The 21,336-nt window shown below is 40.2% G+C and overlaps 1 protein-coding gene across 2 annotated transcripts in view; it reads left to right on the top strand.

The window, feature by feature from the left end:
- CASK (calcium/calmodulin dependent serine protein kinase) overlaps positions 1–21,336 on the top strand; it is a 359,561-nt gene that overhangs the window by 215,611 nt on the left and 122,614 nt on the right. For both annotated transcript variants that reach the window (XM_047076095.1, XM_047076096.1), the window contains exons 6-8: positions 5,820–5,922; positions 13,081–13,256; positions 17,993–18,115. In XM_047076095.1, the coding sequence (XP_046932051.1) occupies positions 5,820–5,922; positions 13,081–13,256; positions 17,993–18,115 (402 nt within the window). The remainder of the gene's footprint in view (positions 1–5,819; positions 5,923–13,080; positions 13,257–17,992; positions 18,116–21,336) is intronic.

Below are 21,336 nucleotides of genomic sequence, written 5' to 3'. Positions count from 1 at the left end.
CCAAGCTGTCATCACAGAGCCCGGCGCGAACCCACGAACCGTGAGATCATGACCTGAGCTGAAGTTGAACGCCCGTCCAACCAAGTCAACCCAGGCACCTCTCAACTTAATGATATTTTCAACTTATGATGGGTTTATAAGGACATAACCCCATTGTATATTGAGGAAGATCTGTAATCTTTTTCTAGTTCTTCCTTTACATGAGCTTTTTCCTATTCATTCTGAGCTTTCTACTTTCTGTCTCTGTTTCCTCTTCCTCCTTTGTTGGTATATTAGCCTGTTATTTATATATAGAAAAGCATAAATAAATGGATACATTTGTCTGGTACCATCTATCACTGATTACCACCATCTTCTCTTTATCTAAGTCCCAACCCTGGTTAAGTTCAGCCCACCACCTACTCCAGACCTGAACCTTGCTGGTTAACATGAAGACTACTAGGTACAAACACACAGTCGTGTTGATGGGTCTCTCTTCACGTTCATGACCACAAACCTCAAGTGGGCTCCTGTGTTGCCACCAGTCCTGCTGTATTTCCTTAGTGTGGTGGTTCTCAGAACATGGCTTCCAGACCAGTAGCATCTACATCACTCAAGAACTCATTAGAAATGCATGTTCTTGACCTCACCCCAGACCTTATGAATCCATAACTCTGGGCATGGAAGCCAGCAAAACTGTGTGATTCTGATGCTGACGTTTGACAACCGTTGCCTCAGTCAGTTCATTCTCCTGTTCTTTGAAAGTACTTTTTCATACCTTCCCTCTTCTCAAAGTGCCAACAACCCCCTCTCCTGCCCCAGTCCTGCCCAATGATCACTTTTATTTCAAAGTAAATAGAAAACAGAAGTACAGTACTCAGAGAACTTCCTCATCTTCCTACATGCCCATCTGCTTGCATCTACAGGTGCTCCTGGACCCTGGCTTCTTCACTGGTGCAGGGGCCAACCCCTCTCCCTACTTGCACACTACAAGTCCCTTCTTTCTTCTGGGGTCATTTTTTCCCCTCCACAGTACCTTTCCCATCAGCATACAAATGTCTCTCTCTCAAAGACCAAACAAAAACAAACCTCCCTGAAAATCTGCTACTGCTATGGAGCCAGCTATCGGATATATTGTTATGTGAAAGTTTTGATACTTATATGTATTTTCGTATTTTCAAAAAAGATAACAATGGAAGGATAAACAAAAAACTAGTGCAGATACTTAGCAAAAGAGGAAGGAGAGATTAAGGGGAAGGAGAAGGTACAAAAGCTAGACCTCTCTGAATGGAACTTGTTTACAGTTTTGATTTTGGAATGATGTACATGTTTTCTATAATTACAACACCAAATCAAGTCAAATGTAGTCAAACAACTTGGCCTCATTGTATAACACACTGAAAACATAACCACAAGGAGAATTCTTTTAAGTGACTTTAAAATAGGGATGGGGGGGGGAGTGCCTGGGTGGCTCAGTAGGTTGAGCATCCAACTCTTGATTTTGGCTCAGGTCATGATCTCACAGTTTGTGAAATTGATCCCTCCATGAGGCTCTGTGCTGACAGCATGGAGCCTGCTTGCGATTCTCTCTCTCTCTCTCTCTCTCTCTCTCTCTCTCTCTCTCTCTCCCCTCTCTCCCCTCTCTCCCCCTCCCTCCCTCCCTCCCCCTCTCTCTCTCTCTCTCTCTCTCCCCCCCTCTCTCTCTGCCCCTCCCCTGCTAGCTCTCTTGTGCTCTCTACCTCAAAGTAAATAAATAATTTTTAAATAAAATAGGATGGGGTTTTTCTTTACAAAATTTTAGACTTAGAGAAAAGTTCCAACAGTAATACAAAGAATTCCCATCACCTTTCACTCACATTCCCCATGTTAACATTTTTCTATATTTATTTTGTCTTTCTTAATATTTCACTCTTCTTTGTCCATCTATATAGTTCCTAAAAATAAGAAATTCTCTGAATAGCCACAGTAAAATGATCAAAATCAGGGAATTTATGTTGAAAGGGTATTATTCTGTAATCTACAGACTTGGCCCCAATTTCATCAAGCCGTTCTAACGTCCTTTATGGCAAAAATACAAACAAGATTATATATCGCATTTTGGCTGTTAAATCTCTTCACTCTCCTTTGATCACTTTGATCCCTTTGATCTGAAACAATATTTGAAGAATATAGGCCCGGTACGTTCTAGAATGCCCCTCAGTTTGGGTCAGTCTGGTATTTCCTCATGATTTGACACAGTTAGGATCTTTGGCACAAATATCATACAGCCATGTTGCTGAGTGCTTGTCAGTGAAGGAAGCACAATGCTCTTAGTCCCACTACTAGCAATAGTAACTTTGAAACTTTTTTTTTAAGTTTATTTATTTAGAGAGAGAGAGCACACGCAGGGGAGGAACAGAGAGAGAAGGAGCGAGAGACAGAATGCCAAGCAGGCTCTGAACTTTCAGCACAGAACCCTACATGGGGCTTGAACCCACAAACCATGAGATCATGACCTGAGCCAGAGTCAAGAGTCAGACACTCGACTGAGCCACCGAGGCACCCCAATAGTAACTTTGATAATAGTATCTTTCAGGTTGCTCCCCTGTAAAATTACTCTTTTACATTTTGTAATTAATAAAGTATCCTGTGGGGAGCTACTCTGAGATTCTACAAATACCCTGTCACTCTTCAAACTTTTACCCACTAGTAACTACCTTTTGATGGTTCTTGCTTCAATTAGTAATCGTGATGATAACTGCCAAATGGTGATTTCTCATGCTAGAATTTCTTCTCCATTTATTAATTGGTTTTCTACTCACATGACAGTTTTTCCTTCTCTCTCTTCATTTACTTATTACTTACATCAGAGACTCATGAATTCTTACTTTATTCAATAGCAAAACAGTATTTTGATTGCACATCCCAGGTAGGATATGGCATAAGGACAAAAAGAACCACAAAGAAATCGTGAACAGCATATGGTGGTTTTGTTGTTACTGGCAATGTAGGTACTTTTATACACACACTCTAGGGGATAACGCAGATGAGTAACTATGTTAATGTCATTAGGTACCAATGTTACTTGACAAAATCAAAGAAATCAAGTAACAACCCTATTGAAAGAAACCCTATGTAGCAGTATGAATTAATTTATTTTTCTTCTAAAAAATACAGATTTTTTAGCTCTGTCCACTGAAAAGGCAAAGCAGGAATAACCCAGAAGTAATAATATACCTAATACCCATATTGTGAATTTAAATACCATTTCCCACTACACAGAAATGGGGCTACTTGGAGAAATGACTGGTTCCAAATCTGGGGCAAGAAATGAATAAGGCAAACCTCAAACATCTTGTGCCTGAAAGCAAGAAAGTTCTCAGACTTCTAGAGTCTTAAAAAAGGGCATAAGAGCTGACTCCTGGCTAAAAATGGGACAATTTGTACATTAATGATTATAATTGATTAAAATGCATCAATATATAAAAACCTATAAATTCATAACAATACAACAACAACAAAAAAACCTTCATTGGTCACCTTTGGAAGTTGCCTGGCAACCAACTTGTTATTCTGGAAGTCATTCGTAGCAGCTTTATTCATAATATCCCCAAACTAGAAACAGCCCAGATGTCCATCAACAGGAGAATGGACAGACTATTGTATATTCATACAAGGGTATTCACTCTGCCGTAAAAGAGAGGAACCACTGATCACAGCAAAATGGATAAGTCTCACAAACATGCTTAGTGAGAGAAGCCTTACATGAAAGAGTCCATAGTATATGGCTTTGTGTATAATACGCAGTTCTAGTACAAGCAAAACAAAGTTGTGAAAATTATTAGAACAGTGGTTTGCACTGGGGACATAGCAGCAGAGATTAAATGGAAAGGTGATGAAGGAGGTTTCTGGGATGATGATAACATCATGATAGAGATATGGGTTACACAGTTCTGTGCAAGGTGTCGAAGGTACTCTAAGAGTTGTGCATTTCCCAGCATGTAAATTTTACCTTAAACATCATTTTAAATATTAAACTTGAATGGCATGTGTGCTGAATTTTAGTGAAAACATGGGTTGATGGTTAGAGGAATGAGTAGATACTTGATAAAGCAAATGTTCATTGTAGGAATCTATGTGTAAATATCTACAGTAAATATGCTATTTACTATACAGGTCTTTTAATTTTCTCTGTGCTTGATAGTCTTCATAACAAAACATTGGGGAAAACTTCCATTTTGGAACCCCTAATTATGGAGCTAGGCATTATTGGCTGCTAAAATCATTGAAATAAAAGTCAATGGTGAACTTCATAATGATGGATTGAGGCAGACAACACCCGAATCCAGAGATCAATCCTGTTGCTAAAAGTAGGACCACCAGACATTATGTTCTTCCTGATGTGTTACAAAAAACTGAAGTATTAGTGCAAAAAAACTAAAATTGAATGTGAGTCTAATCAAGCTCCTAGGTCTAACTACCAGTTTACAGAGAACACGGGAACATATTAAAGGACACTATGTAGGTGTTAATTAGCCAAGTCCAGATTCTAGGAGATTCCATGAGGGTATTTACCCAGTATCTTAACGAACCAATGGCATGAACATTTTTTAAAAAGGTTAGAAGGGGGATATGGTGTAGAGTCAGAGGGACTTAAGACCTATAGCCATCAAATGCAATGTATGGACCTTAAAAACCAGGGACGCCCAGGTGCCTGACTCAGTTGAGTGTCTGACTTCAGCTCAGGTCATGATCTCACGGTTTGTGCGTTCGAGCCGTGCCTTGAGCTCTGTGCTGACAACTCAGAGCCTGGAGCATGCTTCTGATTCTGTGTCTCCCTCTCTCTCTCTGCCTCTCTCTCTCAAAAATAAATTAAGATTAAAAAATTTTTGAAATAAAGGCATGAAATCTGGTTCTACTTACTTAGAGATGAAATGAATAAAGAAAAGCAAGAGGATAGTGGGAGGGCGGACAAAGGAAGAGCCATCATCCCCTAAGGACCAAAAAGAGTGGCTCTGTAGGTAAAGTCAGAAGTTTCAAGAAACATTTTGGGGTGCCTGGCTGGCTCAACTGGTTAAGCGTCTGACTCGTGATTTCGGCTCAGGTCATGATCTCATGGTTCATGGGATCAGGCCCTCTATCAGGCTTTGCACTGACAGCGCAGAGCCTGCTTTGGGATTCTCTCTCCCTCTCTTTCTGCCCCTCCCCTGCACACATGTACACATGCTCATTCCCTCGCTCTCTCTTTCTCTCTCTCTCCCTGAATAAATAAATAAACATTTAAAAAACATCTCATCAAGAGGTATAAAAAACATTTTTCCTTAGGGGTGCCTGGGTGCATCAGACTCTTGGTTTCAGCTCTGGTCATGAATCTCATGGTTTGTGAGTTCAAGCCCCACATTGGGAGGACACACAGCCTGCTTGGGATTCTCTCTCTGTCCCTTTCCCACTCACACTGTCTCTGTCTCTCTCAAAATAAATAAATAAACTTAAAAAAAAAAAGACAAAAACATTTTCCCTTAAACAAATGTAGACCATCACTCAAAGGAAGAGAATATCGCATGAAAAGGTAGAAAATATGTCTTCCTTACTTGAACACACTTGCTTCCTCAGTAATTCTTAGCATCATACCCTAATCTTAGAAGCAAATAATCCCTGAAAAACATTGGATACAACAGGTAAGTGTTTGGAGAAATCAGCCAGAAGTGAGGATAGAAAAAATAATTTAAGCATCCAAAATACGTCCGGGAGTTTTTAATGTACTATTATGTGGTCATGTTATTTGGTTTTGTGTAAATTGAATTGTTAATCTTCAGCTAATCCTTATCTTTGGTTTGTTGTTTGTCTATTTTTCTTTCCAGCCCCACTGTGTTCTCCTCGCCTCAAAGGAAAACTCGGCACCTGTTAAACTTGGGGGCTTTGGGGTAGCTATTCAATTAGGGGAGTCTGGACTTGTAGCTGGAGGTAAGAACACGTTTTTAAAAACTTCCTTCAAAATCTGGTCACTTTCAGGCTGGTGTAAAACTTTCAAACTAAATATTAGCCCATCAGTGTTTCATACCCATTATGCCCCCCCCCAAAAAAGTGCCATCATATGATTTTGAACCTTTAGAATAGACTGTGCTTTTACTCTTTGTATTCCCACCGCTTGGCAGAGAAGTGAGGCTCTACATACAGAGATTAAAACATTGTTGGAATAAGGTGATATATGGGGCAAAGTGACTTCTAAAGTTGAACTGGCCAGGGGCACCTGGCTGGCTCAGTTAGTAGAGCATGTGACTCCTGATCTTGGGGTCGTGAGTGCAAGTCCCACATTGGACATAGAGCGTACTTAAAAAATAAAGTTGAACTGGCCAAGTGAAGTCCATTCTAAAACATGTGGATTAACCACTTTCAGGTTTACATCAAAGGCTAATGTTTAATTTCATACTGTTTTCCTCTTTTTATTTGTGAAAGTGTCTTGCTCAAGCTATCAATCTGCGTATTTGGGAAGAGCAAGCAGATGTGAATGCAGACTGATTTTATTATTAGCCAAAGCAAAACATAATTAGAAAATTCCCATGCCAGAAAAAAATAGCAGAAAGGTTAAAAATAGACATTTTCTCCACTAGTGTACAGAGGTGGATGCTAATTCCAGATTCAAGAATTTGGATTTTTATTTATTCCTTTCAATAGACTTTAGCTCAGAATGCTGCCTTGGTTTTAGTTCTGTCCCTTGGTTTTGCAAATGACGTAGTTCTCCATTCTGTAAATTATTAATTATGTAGTCCGTGCCTTCAATTTGCTGTCTCCTGATACTGCCAGCCTTCACAAAGACGAAAAATATGAAAAAAAAAATATCAAAGGAAATTTTTTGAACCTATCATCTTTCATGAACGCTTATATTAAATTCAAATACCTAACAAATAATAAATATCAAAACTTTAATTTGTTACATAGGATATTTCATTTAATTTAAGACACCATTACTAACACATCAAAGCAGTGTTAACAGACCATCTTTTGAAAAATGAGCCAGGAGTCATAGTTGTATTCTTTAAATTGTTATTTCATCACATAGCCCTCTAAAATTAAATTGTGTTTAAGGGAGGACGGCGCCCAGGTGACTCGGTCAGTTAAGTGTCGAACTCTTGATCTCAGTCACAGTTCGTGAGTTCAGGTCCTGCGTCTGCCTGGTCACTGACAGTGCAGAGCCTGCTTGGGATTCTCTTTCCCTCTCTCTCCCTCTCCCTCTCCCCCTCTCTCTGTCTGCCCCCTGCTTGCTCTCTCTCTTTCAAAACAAATAAATAAACTTAATAAAAATTATGTTTAGGGGCACCTAGGTGGCTCAGTCGGTTAAGCATCTGACTTTGGCTCAGGTCATGATCTCACGGCTTGGGAGTTCGAGCCCCCCGTTTGGCTCTGTGCTACCAGCTCAGAGCCTGGAGCCTGCTTCAGATTCTGTGCCTCCCCCTTTCTCTGACCCTTCCCCACTCACACTCTGTCCCTCTCTCTCTCTCAAAAAAAATTAAACATTCAAAATAAAATTATGTTTATGGGGCACCTGAGTGTCTCAGTCAGTTAAGCGTCTGACTCTTGATCTCAGCTCGGGTCTTGATCTCAGGGTTGTGAGTTCAAGCCTCATGTTGGGCTCCACACTAAGCATGAATCATACTTAAAAAAACAACTAAAAATAAATTTAAAAATAAAATTAAATTATGTTTACATTTTCTTCTAGTTTTACATTCTCTTCCAGCTAATCATTTCCAACAATGTGAAAAATTGCAACAAGTATAGTTTTAAAAACTGATTTTTTTCCCCTAATTCAGAACTTGCTTCTGTGATTAGAAGGACTGACCTTAGGATCAGATAGGAACACATCATTTAATTGTAGAATCATTGAATCTCAGAATCCCAAGGGCCTTAACTTCTCCAGTCTTGTAACCAATGATTGCCTTCTCTCATAAAATTCCCAGCAAAAGGCTGAGCTCTAGTTTAATTCCTCAGCTGGCAAAGAATTCACTATGATCTGGGCCCATATTTCCGTTTTTGGAAAGCTTACATACTGAAACATTAATCTTTGCATAGAACAGAAATCCATCTTTCCATCATTTCCACCCAGTGGTGCTACTTCTGACTTGCGGGGCCATGCACACCAATTTTAATCCTTCCACATCACAGCCATTCAGATGGTTAAAGACAGTGATCGTGTGCCCCAAAGTCTGATCCAGATTAACTTGCCTAGGTTAATTTAGCCATTCCTTATATGAGAATCTCCTCGCTGGAGCCAAGACTGAGCACAATGACAGGTGCAGTCCAGCAGCACTTGGGGCTGTTGCTTTTGCTGTGGGTCTTACATTTCTATCAGGCTTACCAAATTGCATTAGCTTCTTGGACAGCCACGTAACACCACTGGCTCATATTGATTTTGCAATCAACTGCAACTCCCAAGTTGGTTTTAAACAAATGTTGCTATTAAACTACCTCTCTTAAATCTGGTATTTGTACAGATCATCCCTGTGGAAAGACTACACAATTATAACAAATAAATTCTGATGATTACATACCCACAGTTGATGAGATGAAATGAAATGACACAAAGTCCTTTTTATATGTTCTGTACGGGCCACATATAATGACTTTGTTTCTCTTTATCTGGGGTATCCTATTAGTATTCAAAGCATCAGCTTCGTATTTTACTGTGCATCTTTATTGAAGGGGAAAAACAGACTCATTACACTTACCTAGACATTTTCTACATGTTAATCTACTTTCTTAAAGTCCATGAACTTTTCCCCTAAATTGCATATATTTTTTTCTTAATGCTTATTTATATTTGAGAGAGACAGAAAGACTGAGTGTTCATGGGGGAGGGGCAGAGAGCAAGGGAGACACAGAATCTGAAGCAGGCTCCAGGCTCTCAGCTGTCAGCACAGAGCCCGATGCAGGGCTCGAACCCACGAACTTCAAGATCATGACCTGTGCCGAAGTTGGATGCTTAACCTACTGAGCCACCCAGGTGCCCCTAAATTGTACATTTTTAAAGCTGATTTTGAACCTATGGTGTGTCAGTTTGCAAAATTTATTTTTCTCGGTGATTCTAGAATTAAAATCTTTCTGATGGTCAAAATGTCATTTCTTAGCATACCTATCCTTCCAGTCTTGAAATAACTACTTCACGCATTATAGTGTCTTTAAATATAACATATGTAGACAAAAGATACCCTCTTGTAGAAAGCTTTCTTACTGTTTAAGGTGTTTTTGAAACTATGCTACTGTTAGCTTGTTTGCTAATACTTAACAGCTATTCCCCTGTCAGTTGGAATCTTTGATTACTCAGTCCTCCAAATAGAAAAGAATTCTCTCCTTTATATATTCCATAGAGTAGAAACCACTTACATGTATTCACATTTAACCTGTCTGAAATCCTGCTATTTGGAAAACTTACTTATCCAGAAGATAACTAGGAACCTACAGAGCAATTATTTTTGCAGCAAGACGTTTCTTGACCTTAATACCTATTCATGGTCTTCTCAAATGGGCTTCTGAGGACACACTGTCTGAAACTGGCATGCTGCCATTTTTCATAGCTTTATGGATTCATGTTCCTTCATGCTTTGCACCTGCTACTCCCTGTGATTGGAATACCTTTTGTCATTTTCAGTATCTACTTAACTCTTACTGCTCCTGAAGGCTGAGAGGCTGAGCTGACAATCATCTCCTCTTAAAAAGCAGGCTGATGTTCACCATCCCAAGTTAGGCAACCCTATTCCTTCTCTTCCATTCCACCATAACTATCTGGGCTACATACCTCCAGGTCATATTTGATGCAGGGATTCGTAATCACATCAAAGACTGAGCTTTTTGAGGACAAGGGGGATCATAGTTTATCCCTCTGGATGTCCACAGCACCTCCCACTGTGTCTAGGACCTAGCAGGCACTTGGGAAATTGTTAGGAAATAAATGAAAATCTGGTTGCTAATCAGTTTCTGGTTAATAGCAGATTTTATGCAACAGATTAGGAGAAGACAAGGCTGGAGTAAGCGCAGTAAGAGAAAAGAAATGAAAGCCTGACAGAAAAAGTATATTGAGCAGATACCAAAGGGTAGAAAGCACAGCCCCCATTTAATACTGAAGAACTTGGCCCTTGCATACCCATGAAGTTCCTGAGGGCATTTTCTGTTCTACAGCATACTTCTTTCATTGATACCCGCAGGACAATTCTGAGTCATTTAGAAATGGTTAAATTATGTGCATCATCTTGTGTAAAAGAAGTCCAAAAATTGTAGAAAGACAACCATCCAAAATTATTAAAGTAAAAACGGTTTGAGTGTGTAAAGATTCAAGTCCTAAAGTATTGAATACTAAACTAAAAACTCTTTAAAGTATTGAATACTATTCAGAACAACTCCTTATCCTGAGCTTCCAGGTAATGAGGTTTTATTATATTATCCCCAAATCTGACCTTTAAATATTTAAATGTATATCTGAACTTTGTCAGATACAGTGACGTGTAATTTGGTTTGGTAATTGACCACAAAATTCTAAGAACAGGAAGTCAAAATCATAAAAATCAAGTGACCACAAAGAAGGAAAAGTCAAGTGATCGCAAGCAAGGAGTCCGGGAAGGTTGGTGTGTGTTAAGGGTGAACTCTAGTCCTTTCACCTACCGATCGGCATAAGATACTGTAAAAAACTCATTCCTATATATTCTTTCCCCCATCATCTGTGAGCAAATTCTGGAACCAAAAGACATGTATGTTCCTCAAGAATGAGCAGGGGCACCTGGCATGGCTCAATCAGTTAAACATCCAACTTCAGACCAAGTCATGCTCTCACGGTTCACAAGTTTGAGCCCTGCATCAGTCATGGGTCAGTGGGGAGCCTGCTTGGGATTCTCTCTCTCTCTGCCCCCGCCCCGTCAAAATTAAATAAATAAACTTTTTTTTAAAAAAATGAATGAACATTAAGGGTGCTTGGGTGGCTCAGTTGCTTAAGCGTCTGACTCTTGATTTCAGGTCATGATCTCATGGTTCGTAGGATTGAGTCCCACATCAGGCTCTGTGCTGAAAGAGTGGAGCCTGCTTGGGATCTTCTCTCCCTCTGTCTCTCTGCCTGCCTCTGTCTCTCTTTTTCTTTCTCTCTCTCTCTCTCTCAAAATAAATTTAAAAACATTAAAACAGGGGCACCTGGGTGGCTCAGTTTGTTAACCATCTGACTTGGGCTCAGGTCATGATCTCACGGTTTGTGGGTTCGAGCCCGCATCGGGCTCTGTGCTGACAGCTCAGAGCCTGGAGCCTGCTTCAGATTCTGTGTCTCCTTCTCTCTCTGCCCCTCCCTCAACTTGTGCTCTCTCTCGCTTGCGCATGCGCTCTCTCTCTCTCAAAATAAATTTTAAAACATTAAAACAGGGGCACCTGGGTGGCTCAGTCGGTTAACCATCTGACTTGGGCTCAGGTCATGATCTCACGGTTTGTGGGTTCAAGCCCGCATCAGGCTCTGTGCTGATAGCTCAGAGCCTGGAGCCTGCTTCAGATTCTGTGTCTCTCTCTCTCTCTCTCTCTCTGCCCCCCCCTTGCTTGTGCTCTGTCTCCCTTTCTGTGTCTCAAAAATAAATAAACATTAAAAAACATATTAAGAAGAATAAATGCTAATTTTCCAGACTGGGGTAGTCTTTCATCCAGGTAAACAGAATCTCCTTTTTGAGTTGCTCAGGCCTTTCTCATCTAGGAAGTGGTGTAGGAGTCAAGTCGAGTTTCAAAACCTCATCCCAGCTGTAAGAAGGTGCTTGACTGGGGCCATGGTGCCGGTACCCTGATTGGTACCTTGATCTCTTGCCCTGCTTTGCCCAGCTCCTGCCATCAGAACAAGGCAAACTGTCCAGCATGCTCATGAAGTAGGAGGCTTAGCTCTCGTTCTTTCAGCTTCTCAGTGTTACCAGAGGATGCAAAATGAGGCAATATGGAATAAAAATCTTCCCTTCCAACTAGTATAGTTTCCACTGGTCTACTGCACATTTTAAGTGAGAATATTTTCATTCTCTGAACCCCGAAGTTAACCTCTTCCATTATGTGGGAAGAAGGGGAACCATAATGACCCACAGCAAAGGTCCTTTTTTTATTATTATTTCTTTAAACCACAGTTCTCAGCTCTAGATAAAGTGTCACGCGGTGTTGAAACTAAAAAATTATCTTGGACTCGATATGATAAGAGAGAAGGGGCAGGGAAAGGAGGAAGGAAAGAAGGCGAAGGCCGGGCCTGCATGCAAGAAGAGTTGCCAAGGCTGGTGGGCACTTCCCCTCCCACAGTAATTTCCCTACAGGGCACAGCTTTTCATTCTGCAGTAGAAGAAAAGACTCATGTAGGAATACTGAGTTAAAAGATGATTACTAGTGTACAAGTAACTGCTATCAGATTCCTTCCTAAAAGCTAGTTTTGATGGGGGTTGGAGAGAAAACTCTTTAAAGAAGATGGAGGCCATGTAGGGCTCCATTCCACGAACCGTGAGATCATGCCCTGAGCCGAAATCAAGAATAGGTCACTTAACCAACTGAGCCACCCAGGTGCCCCTGAGCATGTGGCTCTTGATCTTGGGGTTGTGATTTCAAGTCCCACGCTAGGTGTAGAGATTACTTAAAAATAAAATCTTTTTTTAAAAAACAAAAAAAAGGGCACCTGGGTGGCTCAGTCGGTTAAGCATCCGACTTCGGCTCAGGTCATGATCTGACCCACAGTTCGTGGGTTCGAGCCCCGTGCCGGGCTCTGTGCTGACAGCTCGGAGCCTGGAGCCTGCTTTGGAGTCTGTGTCTGTCTGACTCTCTCTCTCTCTCTCTCTCTCTCTCTCTCTCTCTCTCCCTCCCTCCCTCCCTCTCAAAAATAAAAAAGCATCAAAAAAAATTTAATAAAAGTAAAAAAATAAACAACAACAAAAAAGACAAAGTACCTGTCCTGGGCTCGTATTTTCAAGAGGTGATTAAATAATGATTTTCCTTCTGCCTTTTTTGCCCCTTGATTTTATGGAGGTGGAGGTGGTAAGAGAATATTTATATTGTTAAAACTTTTCCTTGAAACTGTTATTGTTCTATTTTCAGTTAAAGCCCGTTTTATGTAAACATTCTTCCTTGTTGTTGTTTGAAACGTAGGACGCGTTGGAACACCTCATTTTATGGCCCCAGAAGTTGTCAAAAGAGAGCCTTATGGAAAACCTGTAGATGTCTGGGGTTGTGGCGTGATCCTTTTTATCCTGCTAAGTGGTTGCTTGCCTTTTTATGGAACCAAGGAAAGATTGTTTGAAGGCATTATTAAAGGAAAATATAAGGTAATATATTATGAATGTTTTATTTTTATATTGAAATTAAATTATTCCGAAAAATGTGAAGTTGCTATCTGCCTTTGGACTTCCTGATTGTCACGTAGTTACCCAGTCAGAGAACAGTTCTTTGCTGACATCATTGATCCACTTGCCTTGTCAGATAATATAGGCCTCAAGTAAATTTCTGAATCACTATCAGCTGCACTGTCGTCTAGGCAGAAGGGAGGAGGAGACTGGCTTCAAAACAACCACGGCCTTGCCCCTCCATTCCCCTCTCCTTGGTGCTGCACCTGAAGTCTATCCCACATGTTTGGAACCCAACCCCATGTTTAGGCTAGAAAACAGGGACCTTAGTCCTCTTTGATACAGAATCCTGTATGTGCAAATCAACAGTTTAGGAGTCTTAGGCCCTCAGATTCAGAAAACCAATGCTTTTCTCACAAATCCATTCTAGCAAAACTGCCCATTTAGCTAGGTCAGAGAAATTGTTTGGTTAGTGCCCTACTTATTTCAAATAAAATTCTAGTTCAGGGAAAGAATTTGGAATGACCCTTGGAATTTACTGTGATAGAATTTGACCTTTTTATTTTACCTCGGGTGAGATGTTTGTGACACACGTGAGCCCAGATTTCAAAAGTACCCATTCTTCCTGGGGTGACCAGACCGCCTATTCAGGCTAATCTTAGAAAATAAACTCATTTGGCCCTTCTTTCCATAATTTGGGGAAAGGGCTTCATTTTTAAAGCTTTTTGCTCAACTTTTAGTGAAAGTGGAAATTTCATCCCAGTGAGTTAGCAATTCTATATTTTATATTTCATATGAGCCTTTATTTGTTTTGCTTTACCACACATCTTGTTCCACGTTATGTAGTCAAGTAGCACTGCTGAAACCCTTGTCATTTACATCCCAGGATAAACCAAAATGCCACTATCACAGCTGCATCTCACAACATAATTTAGAGCCATTTTGGTGGGACTTAAACATTCATATTCTTCTTAGACTCCTGTGGATTAGAAACCACATACATTGTTCCCAGTCTTGTGAATAGCATGTTATTACTTGCATTATTAAAAAATTAAAAAAATTCATCACTGACGTTGTGAGGGGCTATAGCAAAAAGAGCTAAGGAACACTTGAAAATTCATAAGCTAAAGGTTGGTCTCGCTGTCCCAGCTCTTCCATCCATTTGCCCTCTACCATCATGTGTGGCTGACAGAGTCAGATGCTGTGTATGGGAAACATGGGGGAGTGTGTGTCTGGATACCAGATCAGGGCGGCTTATGTTGGGGTTCTTTTTCCGCCCCATACTACTGAAACCTGTACTTTCTATTCAACAGAAGCACTGTTTCATTTTCAGCCATGCCTGGTAACATAAGACCAAACACACGGGTTTGTGTAGTGCCAGACTCCAAAACTGTGAGACCTGTTTTCTTTTCATTGCCTCAGTAATGTTAGAGTTTTATAAAGGACTTCCAGGAAATGGGGGACAAAAGAAATGAAAGGCAAAGTAGCTTCAGAGTGGGAGCCTTGTCCTTTTTTTCTTTTTTTAATATTTTACTTTTGAGAGAGCATGCGCGCAAGCGGGGGGAGGGGGGGCAGAGGATTTGAAGCGGGCTCTGTGCTGACAGCAGCGAGCCCACAGCCTTGTCCTTTTAAACCGTAAGTGAAGCCTGTAGAGGTGCAAATGAGTTATGCTTTTAATTTTTAGCCTCGTGTATCATCAGCCTATAAGGGCATGCAGGTTTGCCTCTTGTTTTATTTGGATTAAGGTCTATGCCAAAACTCCGTTAACAGAGAAAGATGTTTTAAGTATAGGTTTTGTTCTGCTTCTCTTAGAGTCAGTTGGCCACTGGGGAATAAAATCAATCCTTCCAAGGTAACTAAATGTCTCAGGGAACTGCTTGTAAGTAATCATCCTCCTCCAATCCCTGGAAATTGTGAGTGGCTGTCAGGAATGCATGGCCCTGGCTTTCTCATTGAATTTTGCCAAGTGAAACCACAGGTACTTAACATATGAAAATAAACACAATTAGCAATGCATCAGCATCATAATACTAATACTAGAAGTAATGATAGCTAACTCACACATAGCACTTAGTATGTGCCTGGAACTGTTGCTAAGCACTCATATTTAACTCATTTTATCCTCACAGTGACTTATGACGTAGATACCGTATAATAAAATCTCCCACCTGCCTTTTGGAGTTATAAGCATTTGCTAATAATAGAATTCTTCCTTTGTGCTAGTTTAGTTGCTAACTTCCTGGTTTCCAAGGCAATGTGCTTCATTCCAGCAGCCTCTGGTATTTGATTTCCTCTATTTTTAAAGCACTGAATAGTTTTTTTGTTTCTTTGTAAGAAATGTGGGCTCTTCACACAGGCCAAAAATTAAATTATTTTAAAACCTCCATTCTTAGTACTATAGTAAGTCAGATGGGCGTGACAGCTATATCATAGTTTCTGTACCTGGAGGTTTGAAGCTTTGATGTTAATAACTTATTTACTCTTTTACTTGGCTAACCTCACCTCTCACTTATATTCATGCCTTTTTTTTTTTTTTAAATACAAAAGCCCCACATTTTCAGCAGCTTGGTTTGAAGTAGAGATCCATCTCTACCATCAATGATAAAGCTGGTGGGCCTTTCACATGTATATATGTATATGTATGTATACACACACATACATACTGTGCTGTGATTCTGTCAGCATTTATTTTTACATTTTTTTATTGAAAATTTCAAACAAAAGTAGTAGCGATAAGAGTACAGTGAACCCCCAGCTTCACCACTTAGCAACATATAGCCAATCTGGTTTGATCTGTATTCCACATACTAGCCGATTATTTTGAAGCAAACCTCAAAAAGAGTTTCATCACCCTGGTGGTTCTTAACAGAAGAACTATGAACAAAATCCTTGATCTATAGGGGTGTTTTTCAAGAAAATTTTGATGGCCTCTTTTAAAAACTGTTATAGTTTATAAACTGCTACTGGCCTTAAGCGATTTTAGTTGAACTTTTCTCATTTGCTAGCTTACTTGATCTTTTAAGGTAGATAGCTGAGAATACCACTTAACTGGGATATATGCTAACATTTAATTTCAATTAACTTTTTTCTAAAAGACAAAAATATGTTTCCCAAAGTATGAAAAGATGCAGTGTGTCACTGTCTATCATCATGGGTAGCCAGTCGGTACGTCCACAGCTGGTCGAGGCGTCCATGGCTTTAGTTTTCAAATAAGCGAGACTGTTCTGTAGCCCTGTTTTGTTCCCCTTATAAACTCAACCTCCCAGATTAATTTCAGCTACTCTTCTCAGCCACAGAAAGAGGGAAACCCTGGATTGGACTCCCTCAGAAACAGGATGGGGGAGCATCTACTTCTCAACCTCTACTCACTTGAGAAATCTTACTGCCAGTTGCAGATAACTTCTCAACCCCTTTCCCTGAGGATAAATCATTCCAACCTTAAAGAGCACATCTGCTCCAGGATGGGGAAGAGGGAACAAGGCTAAGCCTCATGGAATCACCTACATTATTTCAAACTGACCAATTGATGACAATTTCAGTAGGATGGCAACAGTAAGGCAGTCACTTTAGTTAAGAGATCTGACAAGCAGAAGTGACTCTTGTTTGGAATTCTGCCTGTTAGAAAAAGAACAAGGAACATCTTTCACTCCCCGTCCACCAGTATGGAACCTCCTAGTAGCCAGAGCGAATTTCAGTGTCAAATGCTAACCCTTGGCCACACTGTAGTGATTCCTGTGAACTGTGATGCAAGTCGTGATTTCATTTGGCTTTAAATTGTTAGGGACTTTATTCTCCATCTTTCTCCCTTAGAAGGTGACCTAGGTCTCCTCTCATTCAACCCATGGTATTGTAGCTCCTGGCACCAGGCATCTTATGCAAACTCACCCGGCCAGTTGGCTTCTTGATACTAAATAAGGAATGAGGCCCCACTGGCCTCTCCCCACCTGTCCCCACTTACCTTCCCAGCGGCAAGCCCTAAGCGTCCCTTCCCTTTTTCTTCTTCCTGGTCTCGGAAATACTCTTTTTCCCCTGGAGCCACCTTGCTCTTTTCCTCACAGATCCACTTTCTCACAAGCCTTGTATCCTTTGATCAACTCATAGTTTTTATCCATTTGTTTGACTTTAGTCAATTGACCTTGTGGCTGAGTTGTCTCATCTTTCTACAAGAGGGGCAAAAGTAACTTCACTGAAGACAATATACAAGTGAATGGGTTATTCTCTAGGGCCGATGGTAGCAGTATATGTTTTCTAAAATACTGAAATTGATATATAGTGACCAAAATATCCTAGTAGGAACTTTGCATAACTTCACAATTACTGTGGATTCCAGTTTTTCAAGAGAGAAGGTTTTAAAAATTTCTTTGAAATTTTTAACCTAAAAATTTTAATCCTTTCTAGATCAAAATATCTAGTCTCTTCAGCTAAGGTAGAAACTGAAGTTGTGAGCATTCCATTCTTCAACTATTAAAAATATTATAACTTCTGTGACATCAAGAACATATGTAAGGGATGCTTATTGATACGAAACCTCATATACGTAGCAACAGCCACCAAAGACTTGCCTTTGTCCTCTTCCTTAGAAAGCAAACCTATAGAATCAGATTTCTGTTCTTTGAGAATTGTATTCACATTGAAACAGTGTAGGAATGTTACATCAATGGTGAATGTTAACTTCTCCCTGGGCAGTAACTATGCAATTTTCCTTTCCTTCTCTTCAGATGAATCCAAGGCAGTGGAGCCATATCTCTGAAAGTGCCAAAGACCTAGTCCGTCGCATGCTGATGCTGGATCCAGCTGAAAGGATCACCGTTTATGAAGCACTGAATCACCCATGGCTTAAGGTACCTGAGCCCATAGGTGGCCATCTACACTTTGTCTGAACCCTTCCAGCAGGAGGAGTATATTGCTCCTCAGGGCAACTCTTCGCATCTTTGTTCTGAGTCTTTTTTTTTTTTTTATTCTTTGACTTTTATTCATCTTGTTTGCTGTTCCTGCACAACCTCTGTAAATATCTGACTAGAGGAATATACCATTCTAGTGACATTCCGCTATTAGCGGGATTAGAAGCAGATTTAGGCAGAATGTACCAGGGAGAAAGGCCTGTTGGATGTCCACCAACACAGGTTCCAAAGATGTGCAGCACGAACAAGTGAAGTAGTACTGTGTTTATGACCAAAAGTTACAATCTTGGGCGTAACCATGTGGTTCATAACATTACTTTTACTTCAAGAGATACTAGATATGGATTGACTGTTTTCGGAAAATACTTGCTTTTAAAATTTTATTTATTTATTTATTTTGAGAGAGAGAATCCTAAGCAGATTCCCCACTGTCAACGTAGAGCCTGATGCGGGGTTCGATCTCAGGAACAGTGAGATCATGACCTGAGTCAGACACTTGGCCAACCAAGCCACCCAGGTGCCCCGGAAAAAGCTCGATTTTTTTCAATTCTTTCTCTATCCTATCTCACAGATGCATATTAAGGAAACTTGTAACTTGGGACTTCGACGCAAAGCACTATTTAATTAAGACATTATATGGTTCGGTAATTCCAGGAAGTTCTCACCGTACAGGTGAGAAAACAAAGGCTCAGAGAGGTTGAGAATCTTGCCCCAAGTCACAGAAGTTGTCAGTGGTTGAACCAGGATTTTAACTGAGCCTACCAAACCATGCTTTACTTTGTGTGCAAGGTCCTCTCTTTTTCACTTACTCAAGGACATCACTCCAGCAATATCCCCTTTCCTGCATCATCGCTTTTCTGTCTCTGTTGAACCTAATATACTACAGTCTATTTTTATTACACACATACACACACGCACACCTCCCGACCCTACAACCACCTCCAGCTTCCACTACCACACTTGTCAAGTCAGTAATGACCTTCACATTGCTAAAGTCAAATCTCAGGCCTTCTCCCTTTTGGCGTCTCAGTACCATTTGACACCCGTCCTGAAATGCTGTCTTCCCTTGGCCTCAGGCCTCCTAGCTCTCCTGGTTTCCCTTCTCCCTTTCTGGCTGTGCCTTCTCAGATCATGCTGATTCCTCCTCATCTCCCCACATGCACCTCTTCACATTAGGGTGCCGCAGGCCTCCATCCTTGCTCCTCTTTTTCTCTGTCTCCACTCAGGCCCTTGGAGACCTCATCTGGTTTAATGGCCTTTAAATGCCCTTTGTACCCTGGTGAGTCCAGAATTCATACCTTGAAACCAGGCCTCTCGCCGGAGGGATTCTTTCTTAATCCAGGGTACACTCTCGCTTCCTGACACCTCTTACTTCACCCCCTACTGCTCTCCTCTTACTCTGTTCCCTGCATATTGGCCTCACTGTGGTTCCTCAGGCAGCAGGCACATCCTGGCTTCAGTGCCTCTATGTTAGTTGTGTTCTTTCCGTGGAACGCTCTTCCCCAGACATAGTCATGGTTTCTTCCTTTACCACCTTCAAGTCTTGGCTTAGCTATCAGCTTCTTAGTAAGATCTTTCCCGTTCACTCAATCTAAAATTACGGAGAAGAACGCCCCCTGCCGCCAGTATTCCCTGCCCCTCCTTCCCTGCCTTAGTGTTCCCCATAGCATTCGTCCCCATAAGACACACCTATATTTTGTTTGTAGTCTATTTACCCCCTATAAACTACAAGCTGCAGCAGAGTGGGAATTTGGAGTTGTTAGTTCACTTCTGTCCAGCATTCTACTAAGTGTCTGGCATAGACTAAGTGCTCAATAAATATTAGTTATGATTTAATGAATGAACGAAGGAATGTTCATTATATGATACCATGCTACTTCTCCAGAGAGAAGCAATAAGATATTAAAGTGTAGATTAATGATGGATCTTAGTGGCAACGACACGGAATGATGATATTAGAAAACAATTTTGAGATTCCAGTGGATCTTGAGTCTCCTTAAGAATATTATCAAATCCACATTCAACCCTCTGATATGCAGTTCTAGTTATTCTTGACTTGAAACATTCAGTTCTGGTTATTCCTGATTTCCCCCAGAAGAGAGTAGGTAAACAGTTTTTAGATACATTCTTAGTATTTTTCCCCCCAGAAATGACCAGTGTGGTGGGGGGAGGAGGACTCCTGTTTCTCCTTTACCTTTCTCAGTTTCTCCATAATGGGGATCATTTGTTCACTAGAAGCTAGTTTAAATGCCAAAGAACAATGAAAATGGTAGCCATATGAGTCATTTTTAGATCCTTTAGAAAAGTTAGCTTTCATTATCATACTTACCTTGACTACTAACATTTATTTTTGGAAACCCTCATCCCTGCAGTGAATATACTTCTTGTTCTAAATAATCTGAATACGTAGTAGATTTCCGACACCAGAGAGACAATAGACACAAAAATGTCAGTAACTTAAATGAAAAAGTTCCAAAAGGCTGTTTGAGCTCAGAATCATGTGCCATGTCTGAACTAGTTTACCTTGACGCCTTATGTTTTATCTGAAGATGGAATAATTCCATGAGAATGTTATCTGGCTGATGTGTACAGGCTTCTTATATTTAAATATATGTCCATGTATACTTGTAAATCATTACTGTGGATGTAATTCGTGTTGATTTAGTAAAACACTAAATTTAAACTATAGTTCATGTTATGAAAAACTCCTGTGTAACTGCAAATTGAAGAAATAAGATGATGAAAATACTTATAATGAAGAGTGCCCAAAGTCATAATACCATGACTTTGTGTCAAAAAAAAAAGAAAAAAGAAAAAGAAAAAGATTTCTTTGGTAAAACCACAAGAAGAAAATGTCCTATTCAATCATTTCATATAAAAAAAGACTTTGAGGAAATAGTCTAAGTAATATGCAAATATCTTAATGATTGTTAAAATATAGTATGTTTAATGCCTTTATCTAAATTAGTGATGTTTGCTGTGAATATTCATTCCAGCAAAAGTAAGACCAACTAAAATTGTACTTTCCTTGTAGATGGCTGAGCTCTTTTCACACCCTTTGTAACCTTAATATGTAGACCCTAAAGTATATTGACTGTAATAAAACATGAAAAGGGTATTTCTAGAAGGCTAGTCCATTTGAATTTTGGAAAAACACCAGA

The sequence above is a fragment of the Lynx rufus genome, unplaced genomic scaffold (assembly GCF_022079265.1).
Source record: "Lynx rufus isolate CCGP_SWC_20201006 ecotype Redwood Valley unplaced genomic scaffold, mLynRuf1.p SCAF_14, whole genome shotgun sequence".
NCBI classification, from domain to species: Eukaryota; Metazoa; Chordata; class Mammalia; order Carnivora; family Felidae; genus Lynx; species Lynx rufus.
Note: the sequence above shows the minus strand (reverse complement) of the source record. Positions and strands in the feature narration are given on the sequence as shown.